Source organism: Lepidothrix coronata, unplaced genomic scaffold (genome assembly GCF_001604755.1).
Source record: "Lepidothrix coronata isolate B3197 unplaced genomic scaffold, Lepidothrix_coronata-1.0 Scaffold68, whole genome shotgun sequence".
NCBI classification, from domain to species: domain Eukaryota; kingdom Metazoa; phylum Chordata; class Aves; order Passeriformes; family Pipridae; genus Lepidothrix; species Lepidothrix coronata.
This window is the reverse complement of record NW_016690248.1, coordinates 1,642,635-1,666,366: the sequence shown is the minus strand read 5'-3', so window position 1 is coordinate 1,666,366 and position 23,732 is coordinate 1,642,635. Positions and strand designations below refer to the sequence as shown.

General features: G+C 42.1%; 1 protein-coding gene across 6 annotated transcripts in view; it reads right to left on the bottom strand.

The window, feature by feature from the left end:
* Positions 1-18,138, bottom strand: part of REV1 (REV1, DNA directed polymerase) — a 71,510-nt gene extending 53,372 nt beyond the window's left edge. For 5 of the 6 annotated variants that reach the window (XM_017818379.1, XM_017818377.1, XM_017818378.1 and 2 more), the window contains exons 1-4: positions 17,956-18,138; positions 3,606-3,672; positions 2,754-2,886; positions 843-1,011 (exon numbers count right to left, since the gene is read on the bottom strand). In XM_017818379.1, the coding sequence (XP_017673868.1) occupies positions 843-1,011; positions 2,754-2,886; positions 3,606-3,662 (359 nt within the window). In that variant the 5' untranslated portion in view covers positions 3,663-3,672; positions 17,956-18,138. Of the gene's footprint in view, positions 1-842; positions 1,038-2,753; positions 2,887-3,605; positions 3,673-17,955 lie in introns of those variants that run through there. The other variant, XM_017818382.1, reaches the window with a different exon arrangement.
* Between the last annotated feature and the right edge of the window lie 5,594 nt (positions 18,139-23,732).

Here is a 23,732-nt window from a genome sequence, read left to right as displayed (position 1 = left end):
TTAAAAAAATTACATTAAAGACACATGATATGAAACAACTGAATTCAAAGGACTGAAAATAAGCAAACTGAAAACAGGAACTGCAAATAAGATTTCCCAAGTACATATGCAGAACAGTTCCTTGCGTGTTTCTGCTGGTCATCTAGGAAAGAGGCTACTCAAGAATAGCGTGACACTGACAGAATAATTTCCAGAACATATTCCTGCCCGTTCTATTTCCCATAGGTTCCTCAGATGGAAGCAGACACAAACCAGATTAACTGCTCTGAGCTTGGCTACCATCTTTTCAAGGATCTAAGGACAACTTTAATTGATCCTATATATTCCAGCGGAGGAACCAAAGAACATAAGTTCTTTGTAAATAAAATGTGGGGTATTATTCTTTATTTTGTTTTGTTACAAAGCCACAGCATAATAAATGTTTACATGCATTAGTTACAATTTTATGAAAATGCTTTTCAATTGACATCCTTCTTTACTTACAGATGAAACTTATGCAATGCACAAAGCAAGAAGTTAAAAACCAATCACCTAATACTTATTTAACTCTGAGATGACAGCTGGTCAGCTGGTTGGACACTAAATGGAATCACTAGGATAATGTTCAGTTTCCTGATACGCTTGAGACTTTTTGACTGTTCTTAGTGAAGTTTCTCACGGAACAATCCCCAAGAAGCAAATCTTCAATGTAACAGTGATACTTTTACAGCTGTTACAAAGACAGATTAATTTTAAACTAACCCATAATCTCAAAAGGCAATCTTCTGTAATGCTTTTTTTTTCAGATTTTTTTTTTCCCGCCCAAAAGGAGAAATCTCCAAATGCAATAGACTTAAACTCACCTTTCCATGATCCACTCTGGCCGAACTACTTTTTCTCCTTTCAGTTCTTTTATTTTGGCATTTGGAAGATTGGTGGCAATGATGTGAGTTGTTTTTGATCTGGAATAGTACACATGGTATTGGCCTCCATGTAACATCATTAGCCGTCTTAATTCATCAGCTGAGGGATCTATAAAATTAAACCCAGAAATATTCCTGTTTTGTGTCAGCAAATAAAATAAGAAAATCAACTTTAATTCATAAATATGATGCCACAATCAGAAAGAGTGAAAACCACTGTTTTTCTCCTGAAAAACCTTACAAGTTCTTTGAAGAACAAATCAGAAAAACATTTTTTAAGAAATGTAGAAAACTGTGGTTTTTAAAAGACTGATTCAAAATGTAAACATTCTACTTGCTATAGAGGATTGTCCTGGACCTTCCCACAATACGTTATGGTGGAGGGCAGGAAAAAATAAGTAAATTTAATCATAACATAACATCTACATAACACCAAATTAGATTAACTCACATATCTTCTCACCAGAGTATGAGAAACTAGTTTATATCCAGAAGTAATAGAAAATAAATACTATAAAAAGGGTGTAGCAAATTTTACTATAAAATTTCTGCTTTACTGAAGCAGTTAACTCACTCTTTCCTCACCAGGTTATTCATGAATTGTTTTTGGGAACACTGAATATCTTAAAAACTAACAACTCTTCTTATCTCCTGAACAGTGTTAAAAAGGGTACTTCTTTTGCAAGCAGCGGTTGGGGGGGGCGGGTGGAAGGCAAGAAGTTTTAGCTTTGAAAATGTTTGCAGTGGTGTCACACTGGCCCCAAAAGGTTTGAGTCAGTACAAACAATGCTTGAATAGTGAATCTAGCATAAGGCACTAAAAAAAAATTGATCAATACAGGAAGGAAGAAAATTTTTTTAAAGGGTACAGTTACAATTCTTTCCAGTGGTATACTGTCAATTCTCAAAATATATCTAGCATTTCATTATACCTCTAACTTATAAGTAAAAGTAGCACACATTTTCTCCAAGTGTTATCTTTCCTACTCCAGCCTTTCGGACAAATGTCTTGTAGAGCTCTATTTAGGCACTAATACCTTGAAGAATACACAAATGCCAGATTTTCACCAAGAAAACTGCCTGTACTAAATAACAGATTCAGACGTATTAGTAGTTTAACATATCCACCTTAACCTATTTCAGTCCGTTTGAGCCCTGTGCTTAAACCAGCATTAATCCATATCATAGAAGCTGTACACATCAGTTACATAACAGTCACAACGTTCCTGGCATAGATCCTTGAAAAAGGCTTCTGGGGAGTTTCAAAAAGGTTATTAAGCTGCTTTACAGAACCCAGGAGAAGCATGAACTTAAGTAGGGTAGATTAAAAACCTTATTCCAGCTAACATGCCCTACCAGTCCATCACAGATAATGCATATATGTCTTACCCCTTCTCTTGTTCCTCCTTCCACTATTAGTGGGTTCTCTGTCTCAAGCACTATGCCACTCTGAGAAAGAAAACCCTGATGTACCCACCCAAAAGTAGATTTAAGGCATACAACCCAACCATCAATATTTTGGAAAACTAAAAATTTAATATATGTAGGAATATGGAGGAATTTAAAAGGTTTCATTTCAAATAATAAGATCATGGAACATGGAAAAATCTACTCCTATTTCTAGCAGACATCTCTCACGTAAATGATTTAGTAAAGCAATATTTATATTCAGAATGTAATTTTATATTGAAAACCTTAATAATGAAAAACAAAGGAATATACAAAACATATACAGTAATTGTCGCGTATTTGCTTAGGTGCAAACTTATGTATTTTACAGTTCTTCACTCCTATTAGGATGATAAACATCAGAACAACACAAAACAGATCCTCAAAAAAAAAGAAAGTTCACCTGTCAAGCCATTGACGTAGATGGCGACTCCACTGAAGATACTTGATGCATTTCCATCCCTCTGCTGCTGTATGACTGAATCTGACCGGAACTGATCCTCCAACTTCTTAACCTTTGCCGACATGTACCCACCCTAGTTTTTAAGTTAAAACACAACCCATGAGGCTAGACTTATTTCCTAATGCTTACATACATTCCTTCATATTGAATTCGGTTGACACACAAAAGACATTCATTTTCCAAATGAAACACAGCAAATCCTCCACCATAAACTCTTATCTAGATAACTGCATCTTGTTACCAACACGGTAGGATTTATTTCATACTTCTTTTATCTTTTTCCTATAGAAAAAGATTCTATCTATGTAAAAACGCTTATAGAATAACAAGAAAGAAGAAATAAGGAGATAATGCAAGTTTGGATGCTAAACTGGGGTTCATTGCCTAGAGAAACAATGTAGTTCCATGTATTTTCAGTTCTTAAATATACATGAGACAGTAGTAATTTATGTAAATTAGGTGCCTCAGTTATTGTCTGTCCAACTACAGAATGTGGTGGAGACAACCATAAATAGTTTTAAAATTATTAGTGTATTTTTTAAATGGAGATTTAAAGCTATTCAAGGGTCTGCACTTATTAATAATGCAATTTAGTGGATTATTGTGAACAAAGACTTCAAAACTTTGTAACTCAAAAATTTCTTTTGAACTAAATTATGCATTTTCAAGCAAAGCAAAAGCATTTCATTTACAGCATCCCTTTAGCACATATAAAAAAAAAATTGTAAAACCCTTTTAACCACAGTGCCATTTGCCTCTTTAAAAAAAAAAGACACTTTGTTTTGAACATACCCATATTCCCCATCCATCGCCTTCGGCAGCCCGTTTCCGCCATCCACCCCGCCTCATCCTGAAGCTTCTGCATAGGAAGAACAATGCTTGATCAATTAAATGTTCAGCATTTCAGGTCATTTACAGATAATCAAAAATATTACATTTTTTTCAACGGGCTTCACTGAAGTATATGAGTTTCACAGCCAATCTAGAAATGCAAAAGTGCATAAAAACTAGTTCCTCAGTTTTGTAGCAAAGCATACTGTAGTTCCTTCTATGTATCAAAAACCACACACGTACATTTTATTGTATTCTCCCTCAACACAAAAAACTCCTTACAATGTTCAGTTTTTCAATACAAATAATTAGATTCTTCCTGTTCACCACACATCTTCCATAAAAAAAAGAGTAATAAAAGGTTCTTAAACACAACTGCTAACATTCATGCAAAACATTGCCCAAGTCATAAACATTCTTTTATTTCCTATTTGATACCATGTACATGGTGTGATGCAGGTAAACTCCTCCTGGTATTAGAGACTGGATTATTTTCACCAATGGATTTACAGCTGCTTATAAAATGTCCTAAGACTTGCTGCTCCAATGCAATACAACACACAAAAGCAAAAACATCAAAGGCTATCTTACAGTCAACAAAAAGCCAGTTGTTTAAATGACCTAGGAAGATCTATAGTTAGGTTTGTGATGTGATTCTTCAGGGCTTTTTGTTTGTTTGTATTGCTTAATAATAAATAAATAAACACAACCAGCCAAACTGCAATTTTCCTTTATGCAAGACACTTATCCCTGGACCACGAGTGGAACACAGCAGTGTCCCCAGATAAGCTATTAGTTGGTTGGAACAGAACTCTTGGATAGAAAATGTTTGGACTGTGGCCAACTGTTCCCTGCATCCAAGTGATTCACATTTACTATAGCTGCTGTAACACTGATTTTAAAATATTGAATAATGATGTAGCAAGAGGTCACTATTACAGAGTGACCTGTAAGAGGCCTACTATTAAATCTCTCGCTTTCTAACCAAACTCATTCTCTAAACAAAAAGACTATTTTGTCTTTTAAGTCTATCAGCTCTTCCAGTATGAGGACAGGACTCTGAAATTTAAAAAAAAAACACAAAAAACAACAAAAAAAAAAGGTGACTGCCATAAGTGTCCTATTTCATTAAATATTTAATTTACATACCCTTATCTTCCATAAAAATGCAACACATTCTGGTCATTTTCCTATCCAGGCCTTCTACTGCCCTGTTCTGGAGACTGCCTCATTTATTGTATTAAAATTCTGTTTCCTATGAACCTGGCTGAAAGTGAATTCTAGCTTCTCTTTAAACCCTTTTGTCCTAGAGCTACCAAACAGGCATACTTTGAAAACCCGTTAAACCATCCTGGATTGCAGGCAGGTTTGACTGCAAAACAAGACACAGCAGCAGGAAAAGTTTTTGTAAGTATGATCGTTTTCATGGACTACTGCAAATATGCCAAATTAGGTAACCACAAATTATTGTCAAAGCAGGTACAACTATCTTGAAAAGACAAGATTCTGTTTTATGTTTCGGGACCTCTGCAAACACAAGAGGATCGTGATGCACGTGGTTCTATTCTTATAGTTGCTGTAGCTTGATACGTAATCGACACACATGTATGTAATTATGAAGATTAATCACATGTCAAGGAGATGAACTCTACACCAACAACCACAACAAAGCAGTCCCTCCTCAGATTACTGTATTTTCTCTCTAGGTACCTGCCTTTCTTACTCAGAGACCTATTTCCAAGACATTGAGCCTTCTGAAATTAACTTTTAGTGGTTTCGATTATATGTAATAGATACCACAGAACTCTTAAGAAGCACTGAGAAAAATGAGAGGAGATGAGCTAGATGACCACATAAAATGCAAAATTGACTTTTTTCCTGTAGAGGACAGTATATACTGGAAATGGCTTGATGATTTCTTTCCTATTGAAAATTTGTATTTTTCCACAGCTGAAGTCAACTTTGACATCTATCACTTCAGGCTAAGAAATTCTTGAAAAAAAGTGCAAGTTCAAAAAAACCCCATCCATTAACGAAGATGTCATCTGTTGTTAGATACTACAGATATCAGTGTACGAGCTCATAAGAGACACCACAATTTTAACTAATAGCTACCCTTTCTCTCTCTTAATAAAGGATGACAAAGTGGCTACAAAAAGGAGAGAGGCTCTGTCTTCATAAGGAGCCACACGGAGAGGACAAGAGACAATGGATACAAGCTGTACCAGGTTTCTTCTTGACATAACAAAAATATTTTTTGGAGTGAGAACAATCAGTCACTGGAACACAGGGACATGGCAGAATCCTCATCACTGGAGATTCTCAAGTTGCAATTGGACAGGGTGTTAGATAATCTCACCTAGGCTTCCTTACTCATGAAAAGTTGGATTAGTCTTTTGAGGTCACTTCCAATCTGGGCTGTCCTATGATTCTATGTCTATCAAAAAGACCTCATACAAAAATAAACTCTTACTCTGAAAAAGGCCAAAGACTGTATGAAATGCACACTCTGAATCACAACTCTAATCACCAAGAAGATAGGATTTGATAGGTAGTTAACTCTGACCCCTAAACAGGCAACCTCCTGCTTAAATTAAACTGAACTAACTAATGCCTGATAAACTGAAGAACTGCCTTCATAAGGGTAAGCTTTTCTGAAATCTTGAAACACGTTTAATTTTTATTCAGGACACAGAGGAAGAAATATCTCTAGTCTAAAAGCCATTAGAGCTGAACAACACAACTAGTGAAGGCCAATCCAAATAAGAATCATGAGTATGTGCCCAGTTTGATTAAAATCAGAAATGGGACAAACAAAGCTACTTTAGGTCAGTGAGCCAAAAACATGACAAATCAACCGCTCAGAAGTCGTCTTCCTAGAGCCTGAAAAACTAGAGAAACTAGGCTGTAATGCCTACTTAAAACATCTGATAATGATATACCATTTCCCTGGCAGATGTGATTTTTGATTTAGTCCACTTAAGCCAGTCCACTTAAATTCTAAACATACAAGTTAGGAATACGGTGCTTCAGTGATTACTAGATGCCTCTGGCTCAAGTCTTGAGGGTCATGGTTTATTTTCTTAATGCTGATATGAAAAGCTGGGAAACTAATTTCTCCCTTTGTAGTTCCAGGAACTGAATGATGAGTCAAGGTTTCTAGAGACTACTAAGACACCTCATTGCTAAAGACTTGCACTTACAGTGCGAATTTTTCCTTGAAAATGAAGGTAACCTCTACAGCTGCCTTGCTGAAATCTAAGGAACTCATATGAGCATGAGAGATATCTCGCACAGAATACATTCAATCAGAGGAAAATTTAAGCAAGATTTTAAATATGCTCACTGTGTCATGAAATAAGAAATGTAAGGAAGGTATGATACTCCCTCTATAGGAATCACGATGAAGGGATAAGTAAGAAAAATGCTTTGTAAAGAACCCTTGAAGTAGGGGATTGAGAGTGTGTGGGTGACTGGAAATCAAGATGGGACTTCCAACACCCATCACGAGCAGGCCAATTTCAGACGAATTCATTTTCCTTGTAGTTCTTTCTTATAGTATCTAACTTGTTTCAGAACAGTTTTCTCTGTTTTCACAAATTCAAGAGCACAAATGTATAGAGACTCAGTCAAAGTGAACCACCAGTTACTAGTTTTTACGTTATTTCTAGAGCCTGGAAGACAAGGTATACAGCAACCCTCTGCCCAGAGAAAAGCTTTTTAAATGCTCATATTCTGGACCTTTGAACACAAAGAAATCTTCAGTAATGAAAAAAAAAATCCCAACAAATTCTGAAACTCCACAAAAGCCTAGAAAGACAAAAATATTTCTAGGAATAGATTCCAGGTTTTCAGTGCAAGAAAAACAACCTTTCAAGAAAAAAAAAGGTCAAGTTAAGAACTCCTGCATTCAAAATTAGCGTAATTTGGTCCTGTACCTCTTTCTAGACCACTTACAAATGGCAAAACTTTATCATTCTACCAAATATGGTTAATTAAAATTCAAATTTTTATTGGAAAATCCTTTTCAAAACCGGAGTTAAAAAAGAAGAGCTTTGATGCTTTGTGCATCACTAGAGGGTAGAAATACTCAATATAGCCAAAAGTATGTAACATCCCTTTGCATACTGCTTCACAGGCCTAGCATTATACTTCCCAATCCACAACCACTTAATCCTCTTAATAAAGACTGTTAATCAAAGCCAGCAGGTCAGGTAATGAAATGAAATATTAAGTGTACATTTTATACATTCTCTAAACATGTCTGCATGTATAGTAGAGTTACAGAGCAAGGAACACAGATGTGAATGCTGACGTTAGTATTTGTTTTAATCTCATCTGTAGCCCATACAGTCTCATGCAGGAAAGTTATTTCTTTAAAATACTCTAAATTTAGGTTGGTATGATTGTAAGACAGTGGCTTTCCATTATCCTGGGCAGCTGGGATAACATGGATAAGGGACTAACCCAGACCAAAACCGCAGGTGTTGTGGGGAAAAATGGTTGGGAATACAGAATGCAGATCTCAATGACCCTGTTAGAAGTGAACATGGATCCTCATGGGCTTTTTAATTCTAGATCAGTACTAGTCCTGCCCAAACTTGAGTTGTTTCTGCCATACTCTTCAGCAGTCTCTTTGCCAAGTATATATAGTGCAGAGGTATTTTCGCTGCCTCTTCAAGTAGCCAATTTGAATCTGGTAGAATATACACTTCATAGCTCTGCACTACAAGAAAGTATACAAATTATTTCCAAAGACAAAACGAGGCTGCAGTGTGACTCAACAAACAACCCTCCCAAAGTTGTGTCTAAATACATGGCACAAGTAATGTTTCATTCAGATAATCTAATTTTAGGTAACTGAAAGCTGCATGAAAGTATAACACGTTTTAACAGCTACTCTGCACTTCAGACCAGAGTAGACATGCTGTCACTGTCCCCGAATGCAAAAAAACTCGATTTAATTAACATATTCACACCCCACAAGTCTTATTCTTGAAGGTGTTACTAACAGAAATATGGGTGTCTCACGCCACAGATGATGAGTATCAGAATCTTTTCCTTGAACTGCAGATTCAACCCATCCCAGCTCAGCAGGGCTTAAAAGTTGTTTCCATCAAGTGGGTATTTTGTGGCTTGTTTGAGTTTCTTACATCTACATTCCAGCTCCCACATCAAACTCACCACTCTACTTGGCACTAGTCTGCAAGCTCTTTGAGGAAAGAACTAACCTACATGTTTACACATTTCTCAGCACAAGAGAGTCTCATTCTTGGCTGAGTCTTCTGGAAAAGAACTGCTGCTACAGGGTATAAAACTGTTTTCTACCACATATTGAAAAGTTCAGAATCCAGCAGATGAACTCACACAAAAAAAGTTCAAAAGCTTTTTTAAAGATACTATATGCTTAAATGCCTGTGATTTTAGAAAATTCAGAGCTAACACTATACTGCAAAGCAACTGAATTTTATTCTAAGTGGGAAATAAACTCTCAGGGTGAAGTTTCTTAAGATGGTTGAGTCAACTTGATGGCTGACTGTCACCAAAAGGGACGGTTCTGCTCTTCAACCTTTGCTGGCCTAACAGGCTTTATGCCTTCATCCCAACCTCTACACTGCTTCCAAGTTCACATGACCCCTATGTTCACATTGGTGCCACATGCAATTCAGCTCACTAAAAAACCCAGAAGTATGACATAAAATTACTGGTTAGTTAGTTTCCTGCAAGTTCAGTAAGATGAACTGACTTACAAAAGCATCAGACAAAGCCAAAGCAGACAGGCCAGAAAAGAGAAATGGATGGGATGCTAATATTAGCCATTAAGAAATAGCTAATAGAAACCAACTTTCAGGGTCATGGTTATAACTAACTGTAGATACAGTAGACACAGAGTCACAATAAGCTGACCAGAGCTGCTCATGTTTTTTTCCCCCAACAAACCAAGGGGTAAGCTACCTCACCTTTTCCATTAGGATAAGGGTTTTAAAGAACATTACAATCAAACAGCTCCCCATCTTAGGCCACGTATGCCCATATGATAAGTACTCCCAACTACAAGCACCTTATGTTACAGGGTCAACCAGCAAGTTCTATTCTAAAGTTCAATCTTTGATGATATTTTAAAGCAAGATAAAAGAAATTAGCTGAAGGACACTTGTAACAATAGCTGTTGTCAAAAACACCCAACACCACCTCCATCTTCTGTAAGTAAACCTAAGAGTATAAATTAGGAAAGAACAAATTTTAAAATCTTAGATTAGACACAAAACAATTAGCACAAGAAATTTAGATGTAGCATTTTTCTAAGATGTGAAGTTCCATAGCATTTGCTAGAAAGGTGAAATACCATACAACTCAGACAAAGCGTGGGAAAACCCCAAGTCCTTCAGAATCAACTCCTCCTGTGCAGATGACTATTCTAAAACTGTGTTCTGTGTGCACTTTAATTTGAGCTTGGCAGCAAAGAAATGATACTCTGACCTTCATTTCAAGCACTCCCCTAGAAAGAGATGCAGGAACTCTTTCCTAAACTAATCCCGTTTCCAAACTGACTATTTTTGCAACTCAAAATGGTCTTTATTTCCAATCAGTCTGGTTTACAATCATGGACTAAATACTTTACACACAAGTAACAACTAAGAAATATCAATTTCTTTTGCTAGCTAAACGTCACAATGACATAAAGCAGTTGTACAGCAGGTAACCATCTATATGAGAGCGGTACAAAACAGAAGAGTTTATATCTTTTCACAACTTATTTGGAAGTCCAGGGCACATGATTGTTTTAGTTGTCCCAGACTGAGGAAGCATGAGCAGATGGTCCAGAAACCAGTATCACTGCACAGTCTGCACCAGCTTTGAGCACTCTCTTTTCAAGATATTCTTTTTGCTTTTATACATGGCATTTGAGATGGTTAGTTCTTTGAAAAATAGCAAGACAGATTCAGTTTGAGACCAACTGTCAATGTTTCATTCCCCTCTAGGAATAACACTCAGTAGCAGCTCCAGTCCATTTAGAGGTTGTCACAAGTAGTGGTTTAACTTGGTTAAATTTTTCTTCTGCTTACAGAAAACTCTGGCCTTCAGTTTCAACGTTTCTGTATTTCTCAGTAAAGTCATGACCTCCTCAGCCCCTTCAGAGTTCCTCAGCAATGACTGGCTTTTCGTCACAAATTTTCATTGCTATATGTAACCATGTAGCTCAATTCACTTTTTAGTTCAAATATCACCTCTGACACATCTGCTCTTACTGTCACAATACACTGGAAAGTTTCAGCAAACTTTGATTGGCTTCATAATTTCTTTTCTGTGCTTGCTTTTGGGGCTTCAAACTCAAAGAGGACTTTGCACATTCACTGTCTTTATGCCAGCTTCTAAATGCCTAGAATCCAGAATAAAATCCATTAAGGAAAATCAGAACAAGAAGCATAGCTCATGGAATTAGGACTCTCAATAGCAAAATAGTAAATGGATTGTAAATCACCAAAAGGAAATTCTCTCTTGGACTTGAGTATCTGAAACAATAAATGAGAGGAGTTTATACATTGGGTAGATTTCCTGCAAATCCCTAAGTTTATCTATCTATAGTATTTGAGAACAGAGAACTGTGTTAATTCTTTTCTTTGGAAAGGAAGACTGGGATCTTCATTTTCTACCTAATAAACCAACAGAACTTGTTCAGGAGGTTTTTAGTTTGTGCACCCAGTCTGACAATCCAGTCCTACAACTCCTGTCTTACCCAAGTAGCCCATGCTGAGGTGCAGGTCAAGAAGTCAGCAGGTAGCATAATTAAACCATGATCCCTCCTCCCTAACAACAAGAAGAGTTGCTGCTGCTGCTGAATGATTTAGGACTTTCTAAGACTTCCTAGAAACAACTGAAGGAAGCATCCTTGTAAACCTAAAGAAAAACTTAAGTCAGGAAATGTGGGTAAGTGGAGGTAAAACTATTAAAAAATAAACAACTTGAAAATTTTCATGAGGTGATCAAAGGAAGGAATCTGTGAACATTCTGAATTTATTAACATCAAATTCAGAGGAACTGTGCTTTTGAAAACCTCTGACATATACTACCTTTAACTTCCCCAGACTTCAGCCCAGCAGACTGATGAAATCCTTCAGAAGATACTACATATTTTTGATCAATTTTACGTATTTGTTTGGCTATACACATGTGCGTGTATACCTGTGTGTGTGCACACACATGTATGTGTCTATACACACAGTACACCGACCTTTGCTGCTGACCAGTTTGCTCACTGCCCACATTAACCACTTTGGCAACAGTGAAGGGCAGAGAAACAAACCCACGCTGTGGGCCAGTGCGCTGACTAACGCAATGAGAAGGCACCTGAGGTATAACAAGGCCAAGTGCAAGGTGCTGCACCTGGATTGGGGCAATACAGGCTGGGGGATGAGCAGATCAAGAGCAGCCCTGAAAGACTTGGGGGTGCTGGTGGATGAGAGGCTGGACATGAGCCAGCAGAGCACACTTGCATTCCAGAAAGCCAATCATATCCTGGGCTGCATCAAAAGCACCATGGCCAGCAGGTCAAGGGAGGTGATTCTGCCCCTCTACTACACTCTGGTGAGACCCCACCTGGGCACTGCATCCAGCTCTGGGGTCCCCAGTACAAAAAGGACAAAGGCTTGTTGGATCAAGTCCAGAGGAGGGCCACCAAGATGATTAGAGGGATGGAGCACCTCTCCCATGAAGACACTTTGTGAGAATAGGGTTTGTTCAGCCTGGAAAAGAGAAGGCTTAGGGGTGGCCTTATTGCAGCCTTTCATTACCTGGGAAAGTACAAGAAAGAAGGAGAGAAGCTATTTACAAGGGCAGGTAGTGACAGGGCAAGGGGGAATGGTTTCAAACTGACAAAGAACAGATTTAGATCAGATATTAGGAAGAAACTCTTTACTGTGAGAGTGGTGAGGCACTGGAACAGGTTGCCCAGAGAAGATGTAGATGCCCCATTCCTGGATGTGTTGAAGGCCAGGCTGGATGGAGCTCCAAGAAACCTGGTCTAGTGGAAGGTGTCCCTGTCCATAGCTGGGGCCTGGAAGTAGATGATCTTTAAGGTCCCTTCCAACCCAGGCCATTCATTGATGAAGCTGGGTTTTTTTAGGAGACATGCCCAAGGCAGTTGTGCTTTATGGTCAACCCAATGCTATCACTGAGCAGGCATTGATACAGCCCAGGCTTTTCAGGGAAAAAGAGAGATAAGGCGTTCACTTTGCAAATGTTAGATGATGTTAGATACTAAGGAGGACCATCTCTCTACTCATACACGGGCAGGAAGCCTCTAAGAACTCAATAACTTTACCAGCAAAAGCACTGATGACTAAAGATTCAGTATTTAAACAGACAGATTTTCTGTTCATAGCAGCTTTTGAATGACATTACTTAATTTTAACTGACATTGCATAGTCAAGTTCCCAAGTGTTTTTCTGAAATTGTCTTTGAACCTCTAAAAGCTGCAAAATCTTTTTTGAAGTAAAATCTTCACAACATATGGCTTCTATGCTTAACCTTGAAGTTTTGAGTTTTTACTTGAGTTTTCCATGTCTTTTTGTTAGTTTTCATCAACTCAGAACAAGATTAGGAAGAATCAGATGAAACTAGTAACTGGAGAAATCAAAAGAAATGGAAATATTTTTTCATCTATTGCCTAGTTTATTTGTAGATTCTCTGACACTGGATACCAAGGATGCTAAAAGTCTATATTAGTTGAATAGATAAATGGAATAAAAAGACATCATACTTTTTTTGAGGTAACAAACTACAGAAACTAGGTAACAAACTACAGCATATAAAGGGAAAGTATCCCAGTATGTTTATTATTACTGAGGCAAATTTCTGATCTGATCCAATATATTTCCAAGTTTTCTTCTAAATACAGAGAAAGATAAAAAGACAGAGCATGGTGGTTCTGTGTTTTCCAGGAAAAATACAGTTTTAAGTTCTTGGGACAAAATAAAAATGCTTTAATTCTTTAGGATCCTTAAACTCAAATCTGAATTGTACTCTTGGCCTAAAATGGTTTTAAGTTGGTATTTTAAGTACCTCTGACATCAAAACAACAATATTACACTACTACTTAGTGGAGACAGATTGATTCAAAATGGCCACAAAGCACAAACAGCTTATCCCAAGCCAATACAACATTTGCAGAACTTGGGTTAAAAATCAACACAGAAGTTACAGGAATCATTATGGAGGGGCAATACTTAAAATTTCAAATCAGCCAGAAATTACAGTGAAAAGTCATTTTCCCTACCTCTCCTCCCCCCGTATTGTTTTATAAAGAAGATTATCGGAACCGCTTACCAAATCACGCAATTTCAGCAGGAAAACAGAGCAAATAGTGACTGAAAAGGCACTATTAGAGACTAGTGCTCTAATGTTCCCTGAAAACAACAGGCAGATTCAGAAACCAGGAAGAGTATCTTTTCAATACAGATCATTATTTTAGTTCTTTACTTCAAATGGGAGTTGCATTCAATAGCACAGAATGGTAAAATACATTCACTCTACTTGGAAAACTGCACTAATCATTTACCTTACATGCCACAGGGTCAGGGGCTTTGCTATTTGTAAGCATTATCAGCAATTTCATGAATTCCTTCAAAAAGCAACAGCTTCTAGGTTTCCAAACTGATGTAAGTGGAGTGCAAACACTTGTCCAAGAAGCTGACTCATCATGCCCTGAACTAACAGCTGATCTGAGTCAGCTCAAAAAGATGAAGTCATGAACACGGTGGACAGAATCTTATTTTACTTTGGATATTCTCTGACAACTAGAAGCTGACAAAAAATACTAGCAACAGTCTCCAGGATCCTACCAAAACACACCACCCACCTCACCTTGCGAGAAGACTGAGAAGACTGCCAATCTTTAATTCAATACAGAAAAACCTGAGAGCAGTTCTTGACCCTACTCTGTGTGGCTTCAGCACTGCTTCGTTGCCTTTTGGTATTCAAACCAATCCACCTGCATTTGCAAGAATGACTTTGCAAGGTACCTGAGCAGGGTCTTCTAAGCAAAATCAGCTTTCTCTTTTTCAGAATTATTTCATAAAACAAGAAGCTGAAGAGATGTGCATGAATCAAGGCAAACCAAATAAGGAGGTTACAACCAAGAACTCCCTCACGCTGGGATCTGGTTAAAGTATTTACAGGTATTGGGGAACAGAAAGCAAAACCAACAGAAGAGTTATCCACAATATGGCTAAGCTTTACCTACACAAGCAAACGAACTATTAAATAGACAGAATACCAACTGGGAGACCCGAAACTTGGAGACAGGAAAGAAGTCTGTCCCCATGTCTCCTGACCACAAAAAATAATTAATAAAATACTGCTTTCCCCAAAACCTAACACTGAAATTCAGGGACCACCATCTGCCCAGGCATGTGAAGCAAAGAATATAGAAGATACAATCCTTGCTGTGGGTATACCAAACTAAAAGCGTCTCCTTGAAGAATGTCATGGTCACAGACAGAATCCTTAACTACAGTAGCAGCAGTTCTTCAGTCAGTTTTGAAATAAAGGCTACAGAAATGGAAGATATCATTACATCCCAGAATTTAAAGCTGTTTCACACACTCACCTCTCTTCTGCTGAAGACTGAGAAAGAAAAGGGTTTCCCAATTCTGATTTCTGAGTTCTTTACTCATAAGAGTACAGAACCACCAGCTACTCCACATGAAATATGGAAGTGAGGAGATCTCAGACACAGAGGCTCTCTTCCCCAAAAACGTTTGCATCTCCAATTCAAATGCTGTCTGGTTTCCCCAACAGAGCAAAAAGCTGTTCTTAGGGTAAAGCCCTACAAGTATCTCTCTTAAAAAAAAGACACTTCCGAAAGTATAATATGACACGTCTGAGAATTCCTTGTGACTTTTTGCATCCACTTAGATTTGCTCTTACTTTCAACTTTTTTTGCAACTCTACAGCCACTCCTGTTTCTATTTGTTTCCAGTTTTTCCTCATTTTGCTATGCTTCGGTAAACACACGGCACTATCACCAAATTAATCTACATTGTATTCTTGAGGAAGGGTTTCAACATTTGGATATTTAGGTCCCTATTTATATCTATACTAGGCAAACGTGCTGCTAAGAGCTGACAGAGATCTCAGTGATATTAATATGGCCCTTTGATTAACCCAGAAAAATGTTAATTAAAAGAAAATCATTCTTCATGAAATAAACAATAGCTAACAAATTACAGAGAAAAAGCACACAGCAGGGTCAGGCAAGTTATTTTTCCCTGCTTGTCCTGAACAACTGATTTATTAAAAAAAAGGTCTGTGTAATCACATTAATTTTTTTCTTAATAATTTTTTGCTACTTAAAACCAGATTTCAATCTTATTTTTTAAAATCTCTCAAGTGACTGAAAGGGACGGTAGAAATATTGAAAATTTGCAACGAAACTTCTTTCAAGAAGTCATGTGGGTCAAGGGATCAGAAACGAATAATCAAAATTGGCACCCAGTGACAACACACTATCACTGCATCAGAACAGACTGTAAGTAAGAGTATGTATGTAGTATCCAAAAAGATGGACTGGTTTGAAGGGCCCATTACTGAATGACTTAAGACACCTATACTATACAAAGGAAAATATACAATCAGTTTACTACTGAGGGTGGAAATATTCTAATGTATTTTTCTTATTAGAGCTTTGCTTTTAGAACAACCTTTCCTAAACATCAGTGAGCCACAAGGTAGGTGCTTGCACTGTGCCTCTAGTAACACTGTCCTACCAGTGACCTCCAGCAGTGTGATATCTTGGGATTATTTACTAACAGGGATTTGGTACATTATGCATTGGAAGAAATGGACTGACTGAAAGACCAATATGGTGGGAATGGGTAATACCCACATGCTTGAGGCAAGATGGCAAAGAATTTGTCAGAGATTTGTATTTCTGTGTTAAATATCATAAAGCTTAGTAAAATGGGACTATTCCAAAAATAAATTTTAACTGTAAGCTCTTGCAACTAATAGTAATTAGGCAACTGTTTAAACCAGTTCTATGAGAGCAACAATTGCATCTAAATGAATAATGAATTTAGATCGTAAAATTACAATCCTCTGTAGATTGTAAATCCTTCTTTAGACTACAATATCAAATTTGAGGCTGGACCTGGATTTCAGATCAAGATGCACAACAAACATCAACTCATCCTTTCATTAAGACAATCATCAACACGAGCAGAACATTCAGCAGCCCTGTGATTCTAAAGACTGTAAAATTAATTTTAAAGCATCAGAAATAATGGAATACAACACACAGGTTTTCTACCAAAAAAAACCCCAATAAACGTGCTTGTGATACTATCTTCCTCCCCCTTCTTAAGGTTAACATGACATTACCACGCATTTCCCATCAAGAGCTTTTTGCTCAGTATCACAGGTCAAGTCTGTGGTAACTGTACAGCAAAATGCACCACAATCATACGGGGAAGGGGTGAAAGAAGCATCAGCGAACGCATCTGTCTCTCGGTGTTTGTAAGCAGGGGCTTACTCATCAAGCACAGGTCCTCCCTCTTCCCTTCAGCACACCGGTTATACCCAGCACTATTGCTCAGCAAATACAACTTGTCACAAACAGGACGGGAAACCGCAGGCAAGATACACGCTGCTACATCGCGGGGAGCGTTCAAGAGGGCACGGCCGCGCCAGGGCTCGGGCTTTCGCTCTCCTCCCGTCCAGCCTATTTCCCTGCAGTGACCCCTCGGCGCTGGCAGAACGCTGTGACACAGCCTCGCTCGCCCCGGCTCTGCCGGGGGGGGACCCGTGTTGTGTCTGCGCCGCAGGCCCCATGTGACAGATACAGACAGACAGACACGCACACAGTCAGACAGACACACGCACAGGTGCGGGGAGGGGCGGGTGACCCGGACACGCGCACACCTGGCGCGCACCCGCGGTGTCTCGCGGGGGGGCGGGGGCGCGCCCAGGCGCGCGCCCAGGGGTCCGTCCCCGCGTCCCCCCCGCCCTCCCGCGCGCGCGCGCGGGCAACCGAGGCCCCCACGCGCCGGTTACATAACGCCGCGCGCAGGCCCCCCTTCCCTTCCCGCCCCTCGTTCCCGCGCCGGGAAAAGGGAAGGCCCAGGCCGCGGGCCCAGGGAGGGGCTGAGACAGGGCAGCGGCTGCGGGCCTCGCGCCTGCCTCTCCGGCTCCCCCTCCCTCCCTCCTCCCCTTCCTGCTCCCCGTCCCCGAGCCGCCCCCCGCACGCCCCCCCCTCCCTCCGCGCCGTGAGGAGGAACGCGCCCGCTCCGGTAGCCCCGCCGCCGCCGCTCACCTTTCGCCGCGTCCCAGACGCACATTCCCGGGGGCGCCGCCGCCGCCTCCTGCCCTGCCGGGCCGTGTGTGCTTCACATCGCGGCTCCCCCTCCGGCACGGACGGACGCACGCAACCGCCGCCTCCCGCCCGCCTTCTTCCTCTTCCTCCTCCTTCCCAGCGCCAGCCGCCCTCTCCCCCCGCTCTCCCTGCCTTCTTCCCTCTCCTCCCCCCGCACGGTGTCCCCGGCACGGCCCCTCCTCCTCCCTCCCCCCCCGCCCCTTCCCGCGAGCGCGTCACGGGAGAGTCTCGCGCCACCAACCCGTCGCCGCCGCGCGGTCAACAAACGGCGCGCGCCAGGCGGGCAGGGCCGCTGGGCCAGGGCGCCCCCTGGCGGGGCGTCAGCGCACGGAGCGGGGCTGGGGGGGGCGCGAGCACCGCGGGGCACGTGACGGCGGGGATGGGCGGGGCGCGCCGCGAGCGGCTCTCGCGCCTCTCCCCGCGCGCCCGAGTGGGCTGCGGGGTGGCGGCGCCCCATGGCGGCCCGACGAGCGCGCCGCAAGCGCAGGCGGGCGATTGGCAGCGGGACGGGAGCGGAGCGCGGGGGGTCGGTGTGCCCAGCACGGCCCGCACCTCCCGCTTACGGGGGTCGCTGTTCAGGGAAGAAGCGGGCGAGGAAGGCCCGAGTTGGGTTGTGGTGGTGCCAGCGTCCCTCTCCCGGCCTGGACCCCGGTAGGAGATGGCGGGAGGGGGTCACGGCCCGGCCCTGGCCCTGCCCCTGCCCCGGCTGGGTCCTGGTGGCTGAAGTGGGTCTGAGCCAGGTTCAGGTCTCCTCAGCCTCACTCTTGAACGGATTCCTTCCGCAGGAAAAGGGCCTGCTTGTTCCTCTCGCTTGCTGGACATGGGCCTAACACCCACTGGCTCCTCGCATGTGGTTATGCATTTTTATTTACAGAAACACAGAATCAGTTAGGTTGGAAAAGACCTCCAAGATCATTGATTCCAACCTTTGACCAATAACCACCTTGTCAACTAAAGCACTGAGTGCCACGTCCAGTTGTTTCTTGAACACTTTCAGGGACAGTGACTACACCACCTTCCTGGGCAGATCATTCCAATGTTCAACAACCCTTTCCATGAAGAAATTCCTCCTGATGTCCAGCCTAAACCTCCTGTGGCACAGCTTGAGGCTATGTCCTCTTGTCCTGTCACTGGTTGCCTGGAAGAAGAGACTGACACCTTCCTGGCTACAACCTCATTTCATGTGGTTGTACAGAGCGATAAGGTCACCCCTGAGCCTCTTTTCTCCAGGCTAAACAACCCCAGCTCCCTCAGCTGCTCCTCATAAGACTTGTGCTCCAGACCCTTCACCAGCTCTGTTGACCTTCTCTGGACACACTCCAGCACCTCAGTGTCTTTCTTATAGTGAGGAACACAAAACTGGACACAGTACTTGAGGTGTGGCCTCACCAGTGCCAAGTACAGAGGGACAATCACTGCCCTGGTCCTGCTGGCCATGCAGTTGCTGATACAGGCCAGGATGCCACTGGCCTTCTTGGCCATTTGAGCACACTGCTGCTCATGTTCTTTGGCTGTCGACCAGCACCCTCAGGTCCTTTTCCACTGGGCCACTTTTCAGCCTCACTTCCCCCAGCCTGTAGCACTGGATTGGCTTGTTGTAACCCAGGTGTAGGACCTGGCACTTGGCCTTGTTGAAGGTCAGACAATTGGCCTTGGCCCATGGATCCAGCCTGTCTTGCCCTCTGCAGAGCCTTCCTGCCCTCCAGCAGATCAACGTCCCACCTAGCTTCGAGTCATCTGTGAACTGACTGAGGGTGCACTTGATCCCCTCATCCAGATCATTGATAAAGATATCAAACAGGACTGGCCCCAGTACTGAGCCCGGGGCAACACCACAAGTGATTAAGAGAAGTGTCAGGGTGCTACCTGTTCTTGCCTGGTAACTTTAAAATCCAGTGTCCATTTCAACCCAGTCTGATGAAGGGATCTCAGACTCACCATTATGAAGCTTTACAAGTTTCATTAGAAAGAGTGGCAGTGATGTTGCATGAGAGCTCAAGGTAACTTACCCACTGAGCTTTCTATTGACAGCCAACATATTCCAATGCCAGGCTGGTCACAGCATGTGTGGGCACTTCTCCAGTTCTTCCCCAGTTGTAGCTCCTGGGAGAACATTTGGCATACTTTGAAATGTGTCCATGGGTAGGCTGAGAAGAAGGGAAGGCCAGTTGTGGGGGAAGACATAGGGTATGTGGACATCCTTGTATAGGAAAGGAAGTGTAATAGTGGTAGGAGAAATAAGACGGAAATCCTTAGGAAAACCAGCCTTATTAATTGTGCTGCTTAGATAAAAATTATTACTGAGTTACTTGTTCTAATTCTGTTATATGCAATTTGTTTTATAAAGAGCAAATAGCTCCAGTCCTACAACTGTGTTCACACAGATCTGCTAGGAGCCATCACTGATACTAGACAAAATTCCATTTTCCTAGAACCACATCAGTCGACCCACATGGGCCCAGTTCCAGGGATGAAGTGGTACATGTCTGTCACTGTAAGACAAGGGCTTATGTGGAACCTTATTTTCTCTCCCTGCATTGCCAGAGCAAAGCAATAGTTGTCCTATTATGTGAAAAATGTTACAATTTCAAGTATTTTCGTGCTCTACACTGTGCGATAAAATCAAGACCTTTATGCATGTTCAGACTTTTACCCATGGCTAGTTACATACTGCTCAAGGTATCCATGTAGGATAAGAAAAAGTCGAGTTTGGGTCTGCATAGGTCAGTTGACCATCAGCTATTTTAGCCAGGGTGTCGTTTCTTCATTTCACTTGGAGAAATACTTATAGGAAACCTCCTAGCACCTTCAAATATTTGGCTTTCACTCAGTATTTCAATGAAACTCCTCTTCAAAATGTGGGTGTTTCCTGCTAAAGGGAAGCACTAACTAGAGTTTTGACCAGCTTTAACCTGCCAAATTTTGGAGACATTGTGGCTGGCCACTTTCAGACTAATTTCCTCAGCAATTATATTACCCTATCCCCTCAAAAAAAAAAAAAAAGTTCTGAAAAACACTTTCTTCAGAAAAGAAATATATCTGTTTCACTGGGCCAGCATTTTCCACTATTTCTGAGAAATGTCTCTACTAATCCCAGTCCTTGCCAGTCTGGAGCAAACTGTTAAAGTATTGCGTGACTGGATGTGTGCATTATTTTTTCCTTACAGAGCTATTTCTCTAGGGGGCAGTTGTGGAGCAGAAAGGCAGAAAGACAAGTGGAATAGGGATTAATTCAAGTTAGCAAGAACAGCTTTAAAATGGTTAGTCAATGATTATATTTTATTTTTAAATAGAAACTGACATATAAGCAAATTATAAGAGGAACCAACAATTATTTAGAGAGGCATATGGGGATAGCTGTTTTGTTTTGTGAAATAAAGCTGGGCAAAGAGTTACCAGTGAAAAGCCTTGAAGTAGCCATACTATACTTTCAGCAAAGAATACATACAGTTACTTAAAATAGGCCAATATTTGATTAAGAAGAAACAGAAAAAGGAATTAACATCAAAAAGAGAATAAAATAGGGAAGTTTAGGAAAAGGGCCAAATATTAACAATAGTAAATTATTTTCTCTGTCTTGTAACACCCTCACGCTGTAATGCATCTGTGCCTGAACTGACAGAGAAACATCTTAGGTTATAGTAGCCAGATTGGGAACAGGGTCACATGCTTGTTCACTGGTAAATATTTACAGAGTGAAGCTTGGCTCAAAGCCTGCTGACTTCAGTAGAAGAATTCTTGCTGTCTTCACTGAGTTTGGAATCCAGTTTGAGGCTGGGGAGAGAGGCACTGTATGTTCTGTGGGACTGCGTTCTTAGCTGGGCCATCTCAGTGAGGTGTTATTGTTGAGCAACCTTTACCTATAAATCTCACTTTCTGAGTTGAAATCTGCTCCAGCTTACAAAAAGTATGTCTGATGTAATTTCAGTAGCTTCAACACAAAGGCATTTCCAGGTGAAATACGAGAGGCTCAGTGTCATGCTACTTGGAGCCTAATATGGGAGGCGTGACTGAGCAGTGACTGTGGCTGCTGTGGCCTCTGAGGGCTGCTCTCATAAATATAGAACAGCTCTGGGTCTCTTATTGTGAGAAAAGGTATGTAAAGCCACCACCAGATCTCTCCCCAGACTGATATTTTTGTGTATTCTTTCTAGTCTCATGTGTCAGAGTGATGTTGGGCTGTCATAGTACATACAAACATGAGGGTCAACAAGAGAACCAAGCTTCTGGTATTCCACAGAGAAAGGAGAAAACTTAGCTCTGGCTATTCCATTGCTTGCCATTTTGCTAGTGCACAGGTAGTGTACTTCAACTGCTTGGCTCTACTAGAGCCAGCTGATCGTCTAGTAGAAGGCATCTCGCCACCCTCATCCCAAACAAAGAGGCTCCATAAGGTGAAGCAACCAGTTGCTGCTCAATATTTTCCATAGCAGTCACCTGCCAGCAGATTCTGTAGCCCTTACTCTGTGACAGCAGTCCCTTGACAAGCAAATAATGGCTAGTCTTTGCGAGCGAAGATTTGGGAAAGGTCATTAACCCTTCGAGCCTGCGCAGTGGATTTTTTAGGTGAGACACAGCGTGCGCTGAACTGAGCCCACCCTTTAATCCTGAGGTTCATCTGCCGGGGCCAAGCAAACTTGGACAGTGGCAGTGAGGTCCCCAGGACGTAGGTTTGTTTAGAGTGACCTTCTCTTAGATGGATTGCCTTACCAGGCTGACGAGCTCCACCTGCCCGGGGGGCTGGGAATCGAACCCGGGTCGCAGCGGTGAGAGTCCTGCACCCTAACCACTGGATAACCCATTGAGAATGGCTACAACAGACCTTTCCCTTGTTCTGTGGTAGGTAGGTCCTTACTTCTCACTCTGCAGTTTTCCTGCTTGAGGAGCTCTTGGAAGCGTCATCTGTGCGAAATTCATGCTGGGCGGGAGACTCCTCAACTCAGGTTTTCAGCAGTAAATGCAGAGGTGTTTTTTATTCGGGCAGCACAGGGATGAGGTCAGAGGGCACTGAATTCACATCAAAGTGTTGACTGGGCTCCCTGGACCCTTTCATAGCAACAGGTGCAGCCCTGTAAGTCAGGTATTTTCTCCGCCCAAGCCACGGAAGGCTGTTCAGCACAGATGTGCATAATTTATTCCCGAGCACACCCAATGCTCCTGCTTGCCAGTCGCTCAGGCTGTGGCCGCCGCTGTGGTGCTGTTTTACGCGCCAACACGTGTGTACACACGCACCTCCTGCAGCAGCCACCCGCATATCCGGGGATCGACACGGGCCAGCCCTGTCCCGGGGTGGAGATCGGCCCAGGACAGCCCTGTCCCGGCGTGGCACCGTGCAGCAGGACGGATGCGTGGCTGCCCCTGCTTCCCGGCAGCAGCGCCGCACGGGGAGGCAGCGGCTCCGCTGGCGTCTCCTGGCGAGGCGGTGCTGCATTGCGGGCACATCCCGCCCCGCCCGCCCCCCTTCTTCCTCTTAGAGAGCCCTGGTGACACCCCCGCCGTGCCCCCGTCCGGGAGGTGTCGGTCGGAGAGCCAGAGGGAAAGGAAACGTGCTCGTCTGCAGTTTCGCGTATCTCTCGCAGGGTAGAGGTAATTACGAACGACAGAGACACATTTCACAACTCCTGCAATGCTGTACTAACACAGGCTGCTGTAGTGATGCCCTAAATATTGACATGTAAAAGCTGCAGGATTATTGCAGTGGTTTCCTGACCAGGCAC